This window comes from Chrysemys picta, chromosome 11, assembly GCF_011386835.1.
Source record: "Chrysemys picta bellii isolate R12L10 chromosome 11, ASM1138683v2, whole genome shotgun sequence".
Lineage (NCBI taxonomy): Eukaryota > Metazoa > Chordata > Testudines > Emydidae > Chrysemys > Chrysemys picta.
The window spans coordinates 1,503,029-1,517,578 of record NC_088801.1 but is presented as its reverse complement, the minus strand read 5'-3'; the positions used below and the strand labels follow the sequence as shown (position 1 = coordinate 1,517,578).

Here is a 14,550-nt window from a genome sequence, read left to right as displayed (position 1 = left end):
CACATCCCGAGGGGCCCCCCAACGACGGGCGCTATGGGGAGCAGAGAGCGAGGCCTCTCATCGCACCTCCCCCGCCTGGTCTGGGGGGGTCCTGCCCAGCGACTCTCCCCCATGGGGCTGCATTAGCCCCAGCACCTGCCCAAGGCCCAGGCAGCCTGCGGTGCTGGGAGTATCCCGCTGCCCTGGCCTGGCTGGGGCAGGCGATCACCCTGGGGGAGCCTCTCATGTGGGGTCTGCAGCGCTTTGGGGACCCTGGCAGCAACCCCCTCCCCCACAGGACCATCCAGTCACCAGCCCCTCACCTCCTGCAGGAGGCTTGTCCCGGCTCCCCCCCACAGGGCGGGTAGGGGAGGGGATGAGCCCAGCCGAGGCGGGGCAGGAGTGGTTGGCACCCAGCACAAGCTGCATGTTCCAGACAAGAGCACCCATGGGTGGGGAGACCCAGGCAGCCCCCGGAAATGCCGGACGGCAGGGGTGGGGTGGGTGGGCAGGGCTGTGGGGGGCTGGGGACACTGGGCTGCGGGGGACCGGGGGCTCTTGGCTGCGGGTGACTGGGGACACTGGGCTGCGGGGGACCGGGGGCTCTTGGCTGCGGGTGACTGGGGACACTGGGCTGTGGGGGGGACCCCGAGCTGTGAGGGGCCAGCGGGGCCCAGTGGTAGTTCCAGTACTGTCCGGCCAGCCCTTGCCCCCCCCCGCTGGCCGGCCCTGCCCCCCCTGGAAGGCCCAGCTGTCTGCGCTGTCACTCCGGCCCGGCGGGGCTGGGCCGGCTGATGTCAGAGGGATACAAATAGCCGGAGCCTGGGTCCCTCCCCGACTCCTCTCACTCGGCTCCCGCTCGCTCCGCAGCCTCTGCAGCCACCCCAGCCTCAGCCTCCACCTGGGCTCCTTCCAGCCGCCGCCATGAGCCAGTCGTACTCCTCCAGCCAGCAGCGGGTCTCGTCCTATCGCCGCACCTTTGGCGGGGGCTCCCCGGCCTACTCCCGCTCCTCCGTGGGCAGCAAGGGCCTGGCCAGCTCCGTCTCCTCCCGGGTCTACCAGGTGTCGCGCGGCCCCGCCGTGCCCAGCCTGTCCAGCATGCGGGTCACCCGCGTGGCCCCCCTGCGCTCCTACCAGGGCGGCGGGGAGCTGCTGGACTTCAGCCTGGCCGACGCCCTGAACCAGGAGTTCCTGCAGACCCGCACCAACGAGAAGGTGGAGCTGCAGGAGCTGAACGACCGCTTCGCCAGCTACATCGAGAAGGTGCGCTACCTGGAGCAGCAGAACGCCCTGCTGGTCACCGAGGTCAACCGGCTCAAGGGCAAGGAGCCCACGCACGTGGCCCACCTCTACGAGGAGGAGCTGCGCTCCCTGCGGCTGCAGGTCGACACGCTCACCAGCCAGCGGGCCCGCGCCGACGTGGAGCGCGACAACCTGCTCGACGACCTGCAGAAGCTGAAGCAGAGGTGAGAGCGGGGCCCGGTGGGCTGGAGGGGGAACCAGCCTGGGGCCCTGCCTGGTCCTGGGCCCTCAGCCCCCCCGTTCCTGAGCCCTGCGCCCCCCACCCCCATCCCTGTGCCCCATCCCTGCACCCCACCCCCCGTCACTGAGCCCTACACACACCCTGTCACCGCGCCCCATCCCTGCGCCCCTTCCCTATGCCCCACCCCCCCATCCCTGCGCCCTGTCCCTGCACCTGATACCCCCATCACTGAGCCCCATCCCTGCGCCCCACCCCCATCACTGAGCCCACACACACCCTGTCACCGCGCCCCATCCCTGTACCTCACCCCCACGTCCTTGTGTCCCGCACCCCAGTCACTGCCCCTCACATGACCCAACTTCAGTAGCCCAGCCCCTGCCCCAGCCCCCTCCCCGGTTTGTTCTCTGTCCAGCTCCATTCCCAGCTGTTCTGTCCCATCCACCCTGCGAAGGGGGCAGGTCTCTCCCTGGGAGTCCCAGGCCACAGGCGTCCCCCGGGGGTCGGTGCTGGGCAGTCGCTGTGGGGAGCCGGGACACCCCACCAGTAGCAATGGGGCTGGCTGCAGTAGGGCTTCCCCCGGCAGCTCCGGCCTCGGGGGTCTCGGTTGCCCCTCCCAGCCAGGGGGCAGAGTGGCTAGATTAGCAGCAGCCCTGCAGCCCTGGCCCCACGGCGGCTCGGCCCAGCACCCCCCGTCTGGGACAGCCCAGCCGGCTCTGGGCAGGGCAGAGAGATGGGGACTGAGCCCCCAGCCCCATTCGCCAGCCCCCCCTTCCCGCAGTATGTGTAGCCCACGGCCACAAGCTGTAGGGCTAAGCAGGCCAGAGGTCAACGTGCACCCCCAGAGCTCAGCACCCGCCCCAGCGCTCAGCACCCTCTCCCGGCCCAGCACCCGCATACCACCCAGCACCCACCCCAGCGTAGCACCCGCCCCAGCGCTCAGCACCCTCTCCCGGCCCAGCACTCAGCACCCTCTCCCGGCCCAGCACCCGCATACCACCCAGCACCCACCCCAGCGTAGCACCCGCCCAGAGCTCAGCACCTTCTCCCGGCCCAGCACCCGCATACCACCCAGCACCCACCCCAGCGTAGCACCCGCCCCAGCGCTCAGCACCATCCTGTCCCTAATGCCCAGGGCTTTTCCCAGCTGCCTCTGTCTGTCTCCGCCGTCCGACTCCCCCTCCCCCCATCTAGCGGGGACGCAGGGGGAAAAGTGCCACGTCCTGCTGCGGGAGCCCCGCGGCCCCTTGCTCCCTGGGACCGTGGCGTGGCTCGGCCCCACTGACACTCGCTCTCCAAGCTCACCGGTTTCCCAGGGGCCTGGCTATGCGGGGATGTCACCCTCTGAAACCTTGTCCCAGGGACCCCTGGCTCTGGGGCCCCAGGGGTTACAGGAAAGGGGGGGTACCTGGGAGCCCCCTGCCCCTACCTTGACCCCGAGCTCCGTGGCACTCAGCTGCCCTCAGCCCAGGGCCGCGGTGCAGCGGTGCTGTGGGGAGGGAGGAGCCGGTGCCCGCGGAGGAGAGTGTGGCGGTGCCCGATGCTGCCCACCCGAGCAGGGCAGCGTGATCCCTGGGGCAGCCCGTGGGCACCCCGGGCCCCACTTGCTCTCTGCTCCTCCGCACCCTGGGTGTTTTGGGCCAACCCCCCCCCCTGCCCCCAGCGGTGCCGTTACGCAGGGGTTGCCCCAGGCATAGGGGGGCTCCTTACTTGGCACAGAGCTGCCCCATTGCAGCCCCTAGCGCCGGGGCCATGCCAGGAGGGGGCTGGCTCCTTTCAGCTGTGCAAAGAGACCCCCCCCTTCCTGTGCCAAGCGGCGCTGGGGCTGCGTAGAGAGCCTGGCTTGGCCTGGCCGCACTGCATGCTGGGACCGCTCGTCTCCCCAGGCCCCACACACTCTCAGCTCTCAGGGCTGCCTCGTGCCCTCCTGGAGGGGGTGGGGAATGCAGCCCACAAGCTGCCCTGGGTCCAGGCCCGCACAGCCAGACCACCAGGAGCGAGGGCAGCGAGCCCCGTGGGCTGTGGGGGCCAGGCTCCGGGGGAGGGTCCCGGCAGGCACCATCAGGTTCATGCAGCGCTGGAAACCTGTCTGGACCCCTAGCTCTGCCCCTGCCCCGCCCCAGGCTGGGCTGCTGGCGCTCTGCCCTGCCCCACAGAACTCAGGTCAGGGGAGTGGGGGGCAGCTGGAACCGTGAACCCTGAGCCGGCTCCAGGACGTGCAAGGGGAAGGATGTCTCTGCTCTCGGGGGGGCCAGTGCCAGCGCAGCTCGAGGCACAGAGGGAGCTCGCGGTGGGGGGAGCCCCGCCCTGCACACTGTGGGGCATGGAGAGGAGGACTTGGCTTTCAGAGGGGCTCCCTGCGCTGATCCCGCAGCTGATGCTCTGCAGGAGAGCTCGTAGGGCGAGATCTGTGGATCAGGGCGGGCACTGGGCCGCCAGCGGCACGGCTAGTGATCCGGGCAGGTTCTGAGCCAGGCCGGTCCGGTGCCCACTTCCACAGAGCAGCTGGGCTGGCCGGCTGGGGTGCTGGACGGGCACAGGCTGAGAGCACAGGACAGGGGAGGGAGACAGCCCTGGCACCATGCCACACCCAGCCCTGCCTCTAAGGGGGCAAGTCTGGAAAGGGGCAGCAAAGGGAGACCTTGTGGGACTGGCAGACTAGGCAGCGTCCTGCCCCCTGTGTCACTGTCTGGGGCCCACCCCACAGACAGGGCCCTCAGGGTCAGGCCCATGCCCGGGGGGCACCACAGCAATGTCTAGGCTTGGCAGAGCAACACAGGGCAGGTGGGGGAACCCCTCCCACGTGGCTGGAAGATCCGTGTTCAACCCAGCGACGGGTCTGTACCACCCTCGCCCGCTCAGCCTTGGTGTGCCAAGACCCCCGGTCTCGTCCGCCGCTGGGAGTCCCTGAGGGCTGTCACCATGGGGCTGCAGGGACTGTGAGAGCAGGGCCTGGGGGGCCGTGCAGGCAGCCTCCTCCCCGTCCCCTTGAGGGGCCGGCGGCAGCTCCTCCCAAAGGAAGCGGAGCAGAGACCCAAAGCCCTGGTGACCAGCTCCCCTGCCCTAGTGCTCCAGGCACTGCCAGGCAAGGGCCGGCCATGCGCCGCGCTGCGGGGCTGGGGGGCGCTTGTCTCTGGGCACCGCCAGGGCTGAATGTCACTGAACCGAACGCAGGCCGGAAGAGCTGGTGTCAGCGCCCCCCCATCTCCCGCAGGCCGGAACAGCTGGCGTCAGCGCCCCCCCCCCCACCCAGTGGCTCTGCTGTGGCCACCATGAATCGGAAACCTGCACCGGGAGCCCGAGCCGCAGCCTCTCTGGGACCCCCACCACCTGCACCCTCCACCCCCCGTATCGCATCCAGGGTCCCTGAGCCCCGTGTGCCCCCCAACTCACTGCCCAGGGACCCCCCACCACCTGCACCCTCCACCCCCCGTATCGCATCCGGGTCCCTGAGCCCCGTCTGCCCCCCAACTCACTGCCCAGGGACCCCCACCACCTGCACCCTCCACCCCCCGTATCGCGTCTGGGGTCCCTGAGCCCCGTGTGCCCCCCAACTCACTGCCCAGGGACCCCCCACCACCTGCACCCTCCACCCCCCGTATCGCATCCGGGTCCCTGAGCCCCGTCTGCCCCCCAACTCACTGCCCAGGGACCCCCACCACCTGCACCCTCCACCCCCCGTATCGCGTCTGGGGTCCCTGAGCCCCGTGTGCCCCCCAACTCACTGCCCAGGGACCCCCACCACCTGCACCCTCCACCCCCCGTATCGCGTCCGGGGTCCCTGAGCCCTGTGTGCCCCCCAACTCACTGCCCAGGGACCCCCACCACCTGCACCCTCCACCCCCCGTATCACATCTGGGGTCCCTGAGCCCCAGGTGCCCCCCTCCCCCCATATCGGAGCCCTCTGTCCCTGAATCTCTTCTCCCTGCCCCTGGTATTGCAGCCCCAACTCTGCATCCTACCCCTGCGGATCCCCCAGCCCCCCCACCGTGCTGTGCTCGGCCCCAGCCCCTCGGCCGGCTCCCCTATAAGGAAGGGGCAGGCGTGCGTCGCTGGGTGACCTCAGCCTTTGTGCTGGGCTCTGGTTTTGACTATAATAGGGAATGGGAGGCCAGGCCGCTGGCCCCCAGCCAGCGCCGGGAATGCGGAACAAGGGGCCCTCCAGCGCCTGGGGGCTGTGCCGGCCCAGGCCCCACGCGGGGCAGGGAGCCCCCTCCCGTGGCAGCCTGCCTGGCCCTGCTTCATCCCTCCAGCCTTGGGCTGCCCCTCCACCTGCCCCATGGACGGTCCTGCCCCGGCTCGCCCTGCCTGCCCCGCAGCCCCCCGCCTGATGCCCCCTCTCTGCCCCCAGGCTGCAGGAGGAGATCCACCTGAAGGAGGAAGCGGAGAATAACCTGGCTGCCTTCCGAGCAGTAAGTGCCAGCGTCTCCATGGGGAGGGGGAGGGCTGGGGACCCCCCCGGGGGGGTGAGCGCGGACCAGAGAATCGGGCTCCCTACCCCCTCCCCAGCCGAGAGCCCCAGGCCAGAGACCCTCCCTCGCCCTGTGTCTCCAACGCCCCCACAGCTGGCTGGGCCGGCCTGGGCACCCAGCACCCAGCACCCAGGGTTCAGCTGTTCCCACTGGCGGCAGGTGGGGCTCCTGCCCCGCCCGCAAGCCCAGCGCCAGCGGGGGGGCCCCGTGGGCACAGAGCAGCGTGGCTGCAGGGTTAGCGTGTGGGGCAGAGCTCTGCCCACACCCCACACACCCGGCAGGTGACCATGGCAGCCAGGCGCCCCCCGTGGCCCCATGCCAGGTCCCCCCCCCCCGGGCACGGTGTCGCCCGCCCTGTGCGGTGCCACTGGTGTCACTCAGCACCTCTGCGGCCCCCCCACCTGGGCAGGGCCCTGCGGCTCCCCGCTCTGAGCCCGGCTCCCTCTCGGCCGGCAGGACGTGGACGCGGCCACGCTGTCACGTATCGACCTGGAGCGACGCATCGAGGCCCTGCAGGAGGAGATCGCCTTCCTCAAGAAGGTGCACGAGGAGGTAGGTCCACGGAGAGCCCTTACCGCCCCCTGTTACTGCCCCGGGGCCCTGCTCATCCCCCCAGTTACTGCCCCAGGGTCCCACCCCCTGATTACTGCCCCGGGGCCTGCCCATCCCCCCAGTTACTGGCCCGAAGCACCGCCCCCCGTTACTGACCCGGGGCCCTGCTCATCCCCCCAGTTACTGCACCGGGGCCTGCCCCGCCCCCCATTACTGCCCCAGGGCCCCGCCCCCTGATTACTGCCCCGGGGCCTGCCCATCCCCCCGTTACTGGCCCGAAGCCCCACCCCCCGTTACTGCCCCGGGCCCTGCCCCGCCCCCCGTTACTGCCCCGGGGCCTGCTCATCCCCCCAGTTACTGGCCCGGGGCCCTGCTCATCCCCCCAGTTACTGCCCCGGGGCCTGCCCCGCCCCCCGTTACTGCCCCGGGCCCTGCCCATCCCCCCCCGTTACTGCCCCGGGGCCCCGGCCCCCGATTACTGCCCCAGGGCCATGTCGTCCCCCCCAGTTACTGCCCTGCGGCCCTGCCCCCACCCCTCAGGTTACTGCCCTGGGCCTCCACCCCCCAGGTTTGTGTCCTGGGGCCCTGCCCGGTGGGGATGGTCCCCAAGTCAGGGCTGGCTGTGGCCTGTGCTCGCTGCTGACCCAGTGCCGGGGCGTGAGGGGCCGTGGGGCTGGGCTGGGCTGGGGTCACTGCTCTGACGCTGCCCCCCGGCTCCAGGAAATCCGGGACCTGCAGGCGCAGCTCCAGGAGCAGCACGTCCAGGTGGAGATGGACGTGTCCAAGCCAGACCTGACGGCCGCCCTGCGCGACATCCGCGCCCAGTACGAGACCATCGCCGCCCAGAACATCTCGGAGGCCGAGGAGTGGTACAAGTCCAAGGTCAGGCCGGGCGGCGCTGGGGGCTGTGCTGGCGCCATGGGGGGTGGGGGGGCGGTTGGTGCTGGGCTGGGGGGTGGCTGGGGGGCTGCGCTGGGCTGGGGGGTAACTGGGAGTCGGTGCTGGGCTGGGGAGTGACTGGGAGGCTGCGCTGGGCCTGGCAGGAGGTGACTGGGTGGCTGCGCTAGACCTGGGGTGGTGACTGGGGGGCTGTGCTGGGCTGGGGGTGACAGGGGGGCTGCGCTAGGCTGGGGGTGACTGGGGGCTGCACTGGGCCTGGGGCGGTGACTGGGGGGCTGTGCTGGGCTGGGGGTGACTGGGGGGCTGTGCTGGGCTGGGGGTAACAGGGGGGCTGCGCTAGGCTGGGGGTGACTGGGGGCTGCGCTGGGCCTGGGGCGGTGACTGCTGCCGGCTCAGCTGCCCTCTCCGGGCCCCTCCCCGCAGGTGTCCGATCTGACCCAGGCTGCCAACAAGAACAACGATGCCCTGCGCCAGGCTAAGCAGGAGATGATGGAGTATCGGCACCAGATCCAGTCCTACACCTGCGAGATCGACGCCCTCAAGGGCACGGTGAGCAGCGGGGAGGGCCGGGCAGGGCCGGGCAGGCTGGCAGGAGCTGGCTGTGAACCTGCTGTCCAGGCAAACGGCCCCCAGAGACGTGAAGGGTAGGGGAAAGGCCTGTCCCTGCTGGGCCATGGGGGCGAGCCCCCCGCAGAACCCACTCGCCTTCCCTGCTCCGGGCCCTCCGTCGCTGCAGGTCCCTGGCAGCCCTGGCGCCACCCGGGGGCCAACAGCGAGACAGTGCGGGCACGGTCCTGGGCGGGAGTGGCCGGAGACGCCGCTTGGGAATCCGGGCTCTGTGGAGCAGCCAAGGGTGCCCGGCCTCCAGCCCCCACTGGCAGAGAGCCAGCGATCCGCCCCCCCTACCTGGGTCCGACCCCCCCAAACTAGCCCTGTGCCAGTCCCATCAGCCTTGTACTGTCCCGGAGTCGCGGGCTGGGGCTCGGGCACCGCGCTGAGTGAAGCCAGCCAGGACTCGGGGGCAGCGTCTCCCCTCAGGGCCCCTCACCAGGGCAAGGACCCTGCCCGGCTTCAGCCCCTCCTAGGTCCGACCTCGGAGCGTTCGGCCCCCTGCTCACCCCGGGAGCTCCCCGCAGCGAGTCCCCCTGGATGGGACCCCTGGGGAGCCTCCCACTCCCCAAAGGGCCCCGCCCCGCACCCCGCCGTGACTCCCAGCCAGCGTGGGACACAGATGGGTTCTTAGTCGGGAGCCCAGCGTAGGACAGAGCTTGTGAGCACAGAAATCAGGGACCGGCAGCAAAGTCCAGCTTGGGGGGATCCAGGGCCCAGCGTGTCGTCCCCGCCTGAGTCCCAAACCAGGAGACAGCAGCTTCCAGCCTCAGTCAGCCCCGGCTGCCCCCCTGCGGCCTTTGTCTCCTTCCCGGGCAAACAGGGCCCCTGGGTTCTGGTATCCAGCCCCCTCCCCCCCCCCGGGGGGGCTCTGGCAGGGGAGGGGCCCGGCCGTCAGTTGCCAGGATACAGGGTGTTAGTCCAGGGGTCTCTGCAATGATCACACCCCCTGTCCCACCGCCTAGATACTGGAGTAGCACACAGGGGAAACTGAGGCACGCACATGTCACGGAGTTTGGGGGAGTCAGGGCCTGCACCCCCCACTTTCTGGGATTCACCGTGACTCTCAGCCGGCCGGTAAAACGGGAGGTTGATTGGACAGTAGGAACGCAGGCTAAAACAGAGCCCGTAGGTACAACCAGGACCCCTCAATCAAGTCCTTCCGGGGGGCCAGGGAGCTTAGACCCCAGCCTCGGGATTCCCTGCGTTCCACCACCCAGCACAAAACTGGAACTAAAAACCCCTCCAGCAGCTCCTCTCTCCCCCCACCCCAGCTCCTCCTCTCCTTTGTCCCGTCTCCCGGGCAGAAGGTGTCACTTCTCCCACCCCCCTCCTGGCTCAGGTTACAGCTCAGGGATCTCCCTGCAAGGGCAGCCCCCAATCCCCAATGTAACTCCCCTGCAGCATTCCCAGGTCAATCCGCCCGCTCCCTGCTCCGCTCCCCGCTCCATCACAACACACTATTCAGAGAAAACATTAAGAACATTCCCACTTCAACACATCCACCAACCCCTTCAGCTGCACCAGCTCCCACCAGCTCCCACAGGATTCAAAATGAATAGATAACACCCCCCCCCAACCATGTCCCTGTGTGGTGACCCCCCATACACAGCCCCATCCCTAGGAGCTACCCCCCCACAGCCTGTCTCCTTGCCCCTGGCTCTGCCCCATCACGGACCCCCAGGATCGGGGCCACGGCCCCAGCGTGGGGACAGGCTCTGGGAGGCCCCGTCAGTGGGCCAGGCCCCCGGGGGGGTCTCACACCTCCTATAGGGGAAGCCACACGGCTTCATCACCTCCTGGGGCTGGACCCCTGGGCCTGCAGCCCCCCTGCTCCCCCCATGAGCTCCGGGCAGCGACTCCCCCTGAGACAGACCCCAATGGAGACTTGTACCATCTTGGGGGGCAGCGTCTGCAGGGACACACAGCCAGCGCGGGCCGACAGGCGGGTTATTAGTCACCTGGACCAGCTCAGGGAGCGCTTGGGGAGCCTGGAGAATGGAGGTTAAAGCATCGGCCATGCTGGGGGCCCGGAGCCCAGCCACATTGCAGGGACCCCTCGGTTCCACCTTCCTCCGTCGGATCTCCTCTGTTGGACCCCCGGGGGTGCCTGACTGCTCCCTTTGCTCTCAGCTTGGTGTCCTGCAGAGGGGGGAACAGCCACGGTCATTGGCTGCCTGGTGTCCGGGGCCGGGTCACTGGCTTTGCCGTTGTCCCCATGGATTCTCCACTGATATGGGGTTGGCCTCAGCCAGTCCCTTTTCAGTGACCCACTTAGCCCCAGACAGCCAGGCGCCATGCACAGCTGTGTCTTACCCTGCCCCCAGTGCAAGCGGTCCCTTCCCCCTGCCCAGGTGACACCGCAGCACAGAGGGGAAACTGAGGCACACGCAGGCTTCGTACGATGATGATGTAAAATTCCCACTGTCCCCCCTGGCGGTGCCGGCTCTGACACGGGCTGTCCCTGCAGAACGACTCCCTGATGCGGCAGATGCGGGAGCTGGAGGAGCGCTTTGCCGGGGAGGCGAGCGGCTACCAGGACACCATCGCGCGGCTGGAGGAGGAGATCCGGCACCTGAAGGATGAGATGGCGCGGCACCTGCGCGAGTACCAGGACCTGCTCAACGTCAAGATGGCGCTGGACGTGGAGATCGCCACCTACCGCAAGCTGCTGGAGGGCGAGGAGAGCCGGTGAGCGGGCGTCTGCCCAGCCCGGCCCCTGCCCCTGCCGCCCCGGGCGTCGGCTACTGGGGGAGCAACGCCCCCTGGCCCAGGGCGGGGAGCTCCCGGCGGGTGCTCCTGGTCAGCCCACCCCGGGGAGCCCCAGGACGGGGGGCCCCCAGCCAGCCCACCCCGGTGTCTGTGGGGCCCAGGGGACCTCTCTCAGCCGTGGCCGCGGCACTAACCCCTTTTCCTTCTCCGTGTGCTGCAGGATCAGTCTCCCCATCCAGACCTTCTCAGCGCTCAACTTCCGGGGTGAGTGCAGGGCAGGGCAGCATGGGGGGCGCCCTGAGCCCCCTGCGGTGGGGCAAGCCTGGCGTAAGCCATGGGGCAAGTGGGGCGGGCTACAGGAGGCAGCTGGGCTGCCCCAGCCGGGAGGGCCCCATGGCTGCTGTCTATGCTCCCGGCCAGCCCTGGCCTGGCCCAGCCCGCCGGCCTGCTGCTTTACCCAGGCCAGCCAGTGCTGGAGTCCCCGCCTGCCCCCAGTCCATCGCCTTGTGCCTTGCCCTCTTACCCGCCGTGGCCAGCCCATCGCCCCATCCCCCCCATGGCCCAGCCCCCCACCCTGTCCCTCCCATGGCCCAGGTCCTGCCCCCACCCCTCACCTCATACCCCCATGGCCCAGCCCCCACAGCCCCTCACCTGATACCCCCCATGGCCCAACCCTGCCCCTAGCCCCTCACCCCGTTGTGACGGTGCTGCCCGTGGGAGCCAGCTGAGGTCACTCAATCAGAGTGAACTGCAAACAGAACGGGGCAGACAAACCCCAAACGCTGGTGGATCTTCCAATACTTAGATTTACCAACCAGCACAGAACAGCTTCTGTAGCACCTCACTGGTTACTCAGAGTCCAAACAACGCAGTTCCCTTAACATGCCCAGCCTCAGGCCTCCCTCCAGACACACCTGTCAGATATGATGATGATTACTGAAAATCTGATCTCATCATATAAAAGAAAAGGTTCTTCCAACCCCAAAGGATCAGCCACATACCCAGGTCCTATTATAACTTAGATCTTACCCAAAATACACGCTATAGCCAATTCTTATTAACTAAACTAACATTTATTAGAAAAGAAAAGAGAGAGAGTGCTGGTTAAAAGATCAATCTACAGACAGACTTGAATTCAATTCTTGAGGTTCAGGTACATAGCCGAGGTGAGCCTGTAGTTGCCAAAAGTCCTTTTAGAAATAGTCCAGAGGTTATAGTCCAATGTCCATGTTCAGAGCAGCTCCAGTCAATGACTGGGGATCTCAATCCTTGTGGCTTAAGGTTTCCCCCTCTTGAAACCCAAAGCAGATCTGAGATGAAGCAGGATCGTGTCCCAGGGTTTTTATACATTTCCAGCAGCCTTTCGGCCTGAGAAAACAATAGGCTTAATTCTCCTTCCAAACATCCTGGCAATTAGCACAGGGTAATCTATCCATGAAACAGTTCAGATACAGGTACCACAACCTTCAAAGAGACAATAATACTATTTCCCTCAAGTATCATCATAAATGTTACTATTCCTTTTTTGATCTTTGAATCCAAGCTGTAGCAATAGACAAGACTTGTTTGCTGACATCACAAGCCCTGAGCACACATCTCCCCTTCTATCTCTAACAATGCCGGCTGCATTTCCAAGCTCTGTTCATTTATAGATCTTCCTAACCAGTCCTTAAGGTTCACCCATGGCTCAGGTCAGTCTGGGAGTTAATTAACTCTTTCTGGCCCTGTCACCTTCCAATGAAATATTATATTACACTCATAACGTCACACCCGTGCGTCCCAGGGCCCAGCCCCACGCCCATACCCCATACCCCCCAGGACCCAGCCCTGCCCCCACCCCTGGCCACTCACCCCCCTGCCCCAGGCTGACTCTCCTCCCACCTGCAGAGACCAGCCCAGAGCAGCGCGGCTCAGAGGTTCACACCAAGAAGACCGTGATGATCAAGACCATAGAGACGCGTGACGGGGAGGTAAGCAGGGGCGGGCGGCTGGCTAGGGAAGGGGCCGTGCACACGGGCAGAGGCTCACCCGACTCTATGGCTGTGGGGTGGGCGAGAAGCCCCAACGCCCCACAGGTCGCCTAAGGAGGGGGGGCTCTCTGGGCTCTGGGTGGGGGGCTCGGATCTGTCCTGGCCCAAGCCGGGTCGCTCCTGGCTCCAGTGGGGGTTTCGGTGCTGCCCCCCCATGGCACTGCACTGCAGCCTGTGCCTAACCAGACTCCTCGGCCGGGATCCAGGCTCCTGCCACCCATGTGCCCGGGCCCGGCGTGGGCAGGCAGCGCGGCCGGCTGGCGCAGGCTGTCCCCAGTCTCTGTGCAGGACGGAGATCCAGGGCGACCCGGCCGGAAGGGAGGGTGGCGTTTGCCCCTTGCGCCAGCCCCCAGGGCAGCCCGATGCCAGTCCCTGGGGCTCCCGTCTCACCAGGGCTCTCTCCCGAGCAGGTGGTGAGCGAGGCCACGGAGCAGAAGCACGAGGTGCTGTAGACGGCGCCGGCCCAGCGGCTGCGGAGAGACGATTGGCACCGTCCGTCCCCGCCGATGCCCCCGTCCCGCCCCCTCCTGCCCCAGCCCATCCTCCATTGTCCCCAGGGCATAACTTCCCACGCCCGTCTCCCCCCACACCCCTGTCTCTCTCCTGCTTCTGAAGTGCTGGGTTGGGAGCTTGCCCGGGGCCCCCGGAGTCAGGAGTGGGGCTGGGTGTGGGGAGCAGGGGGGCACAGGGCTGTGGCTCAGGGGTGGGGGAAGGGGGGGCCATTGCAGGCTTCCAGCAGCAGATTCTGCATCCCACCCCCGTGCCCCCTATACTCACGCGCACCTTCCCCGCACCCCCAGGGCCTGGCAGGGGCTGGCGGTTCTCCTGGGCAGACCGCAGCGGTGCCCGGCCCTGCTCAGCTTGGGAGGGGAGACGGAGACTGGCCAGCCCCCATCGTCCCCCAGCCTGGACCAAAGCCATGGAGCTCTCAGTAGTGCCCATCGCCTGGGGAACTGGGGCTGCTGCAGGCTCCGTGGGATGGCGAGGATGGGGGGACCAGCCCCCCCAGGAGTGTGCCAGGCACAGGCTGGGGGAGTCTGCAGGAGGCTCCCCGTGGGCAGGGATCAGGGCGTGGTGGGACCTGCGGGAGCCTAGAGAGGATCCGTGTAAGTGAAGGAAGCAGGAGAGGGAGAGAGAGGCAGAGAGAGATGGACAGAGGCCAAGGGGCTGGGGGCACCGCACCCCCCCCGGCCCCCGCCTCGCAGCGTGTACGACTCCCCCAGGCTGCTGAAATAAACAACAGAGCACGACCCCGCCTCTGAGTGCTGCTTGCGGAGCCGGACTCGCCTGGGGCACCCCCGGGCCAGCCCTCTCCTGGGGCAACCCTGCGACTCGCCCCCTCCAGCCCGGGCAGCCAAGGGCCCCACACTCGCAGAGGTGGATTGGGAGCGGCCACCACGTGGCTCCCCACACCTGAGCTGAGCATCTCCTGGCAGGCCCCGGGGGGCCGGCTTGTCCCGGCTTGGGAAGCAGTTCAGCAGGGCCTGCCGGGCTCCCCCAACCCCCTCCCATTTCTAGGGTCCCCGAGGATTTGCCTTCTTGGCTCCCAGACAAGGCTGTGGGGAAAGCCCCTGGGCACAGCCACCCCTGGGTTTCTTCCCTCCTTGGAAGCTGGGTAGGGAGGGGCCGTCCCTGGTTCCCTAACGCCCCTCCCCAGCATCTCTCGCTCTGTACCCGGCCCGGAGGAAGGGCCGGGCCTGCTCCGAGCGGAGCCCGGCTGGGCAGAACGGGGTGTTCCCGTTATACGGGCCAGGGATAATGGCCGGGGTTATTTCTAAGCATTTTTTTACTTTCGATTTAGGTTTTCACAGTTGTG

The 14,550-nt window shown here is 67.8% G+C and overlaps 1 protein-coding gene across 1 annotated transcript; it reads left to right on the top strand.

Moving 5' to 3' along the window:
* The first annotated feature begins 797 nt into the window (after nucleotides 1-797).
* Nucleotides 798-13,984, top strand: DES (desmin). Its single transcript, XM_005279700.5, has 9 exons — nucleotides 798-1,445; nucleotides 5,811-5,871; nucleotides 6,388-6,483; nucleotides 7,204-7,365; nucleotides 7,807-7,932; nucleotides 10,463-10,683; nucleotides 10,925-10,968; nucleotides 12,592-12,674; nucleotides 13,145-13,984. The coding sequence occupies exons 1-9, from the start codon at nucleotides 904-906 to the stop codon at nucleotides 13,184-13,186; spliced, it is 1,377 nt and encodes a 458-aa protein (XP_005279757.1). The 5' UTR covers nucleotides 798-903; the 3' UTR covers nucleotides 13,187-13,984.
* The last annotated feature ends 566 nt before the right edge of the window (nucleotides 13,985-14,550 follow it).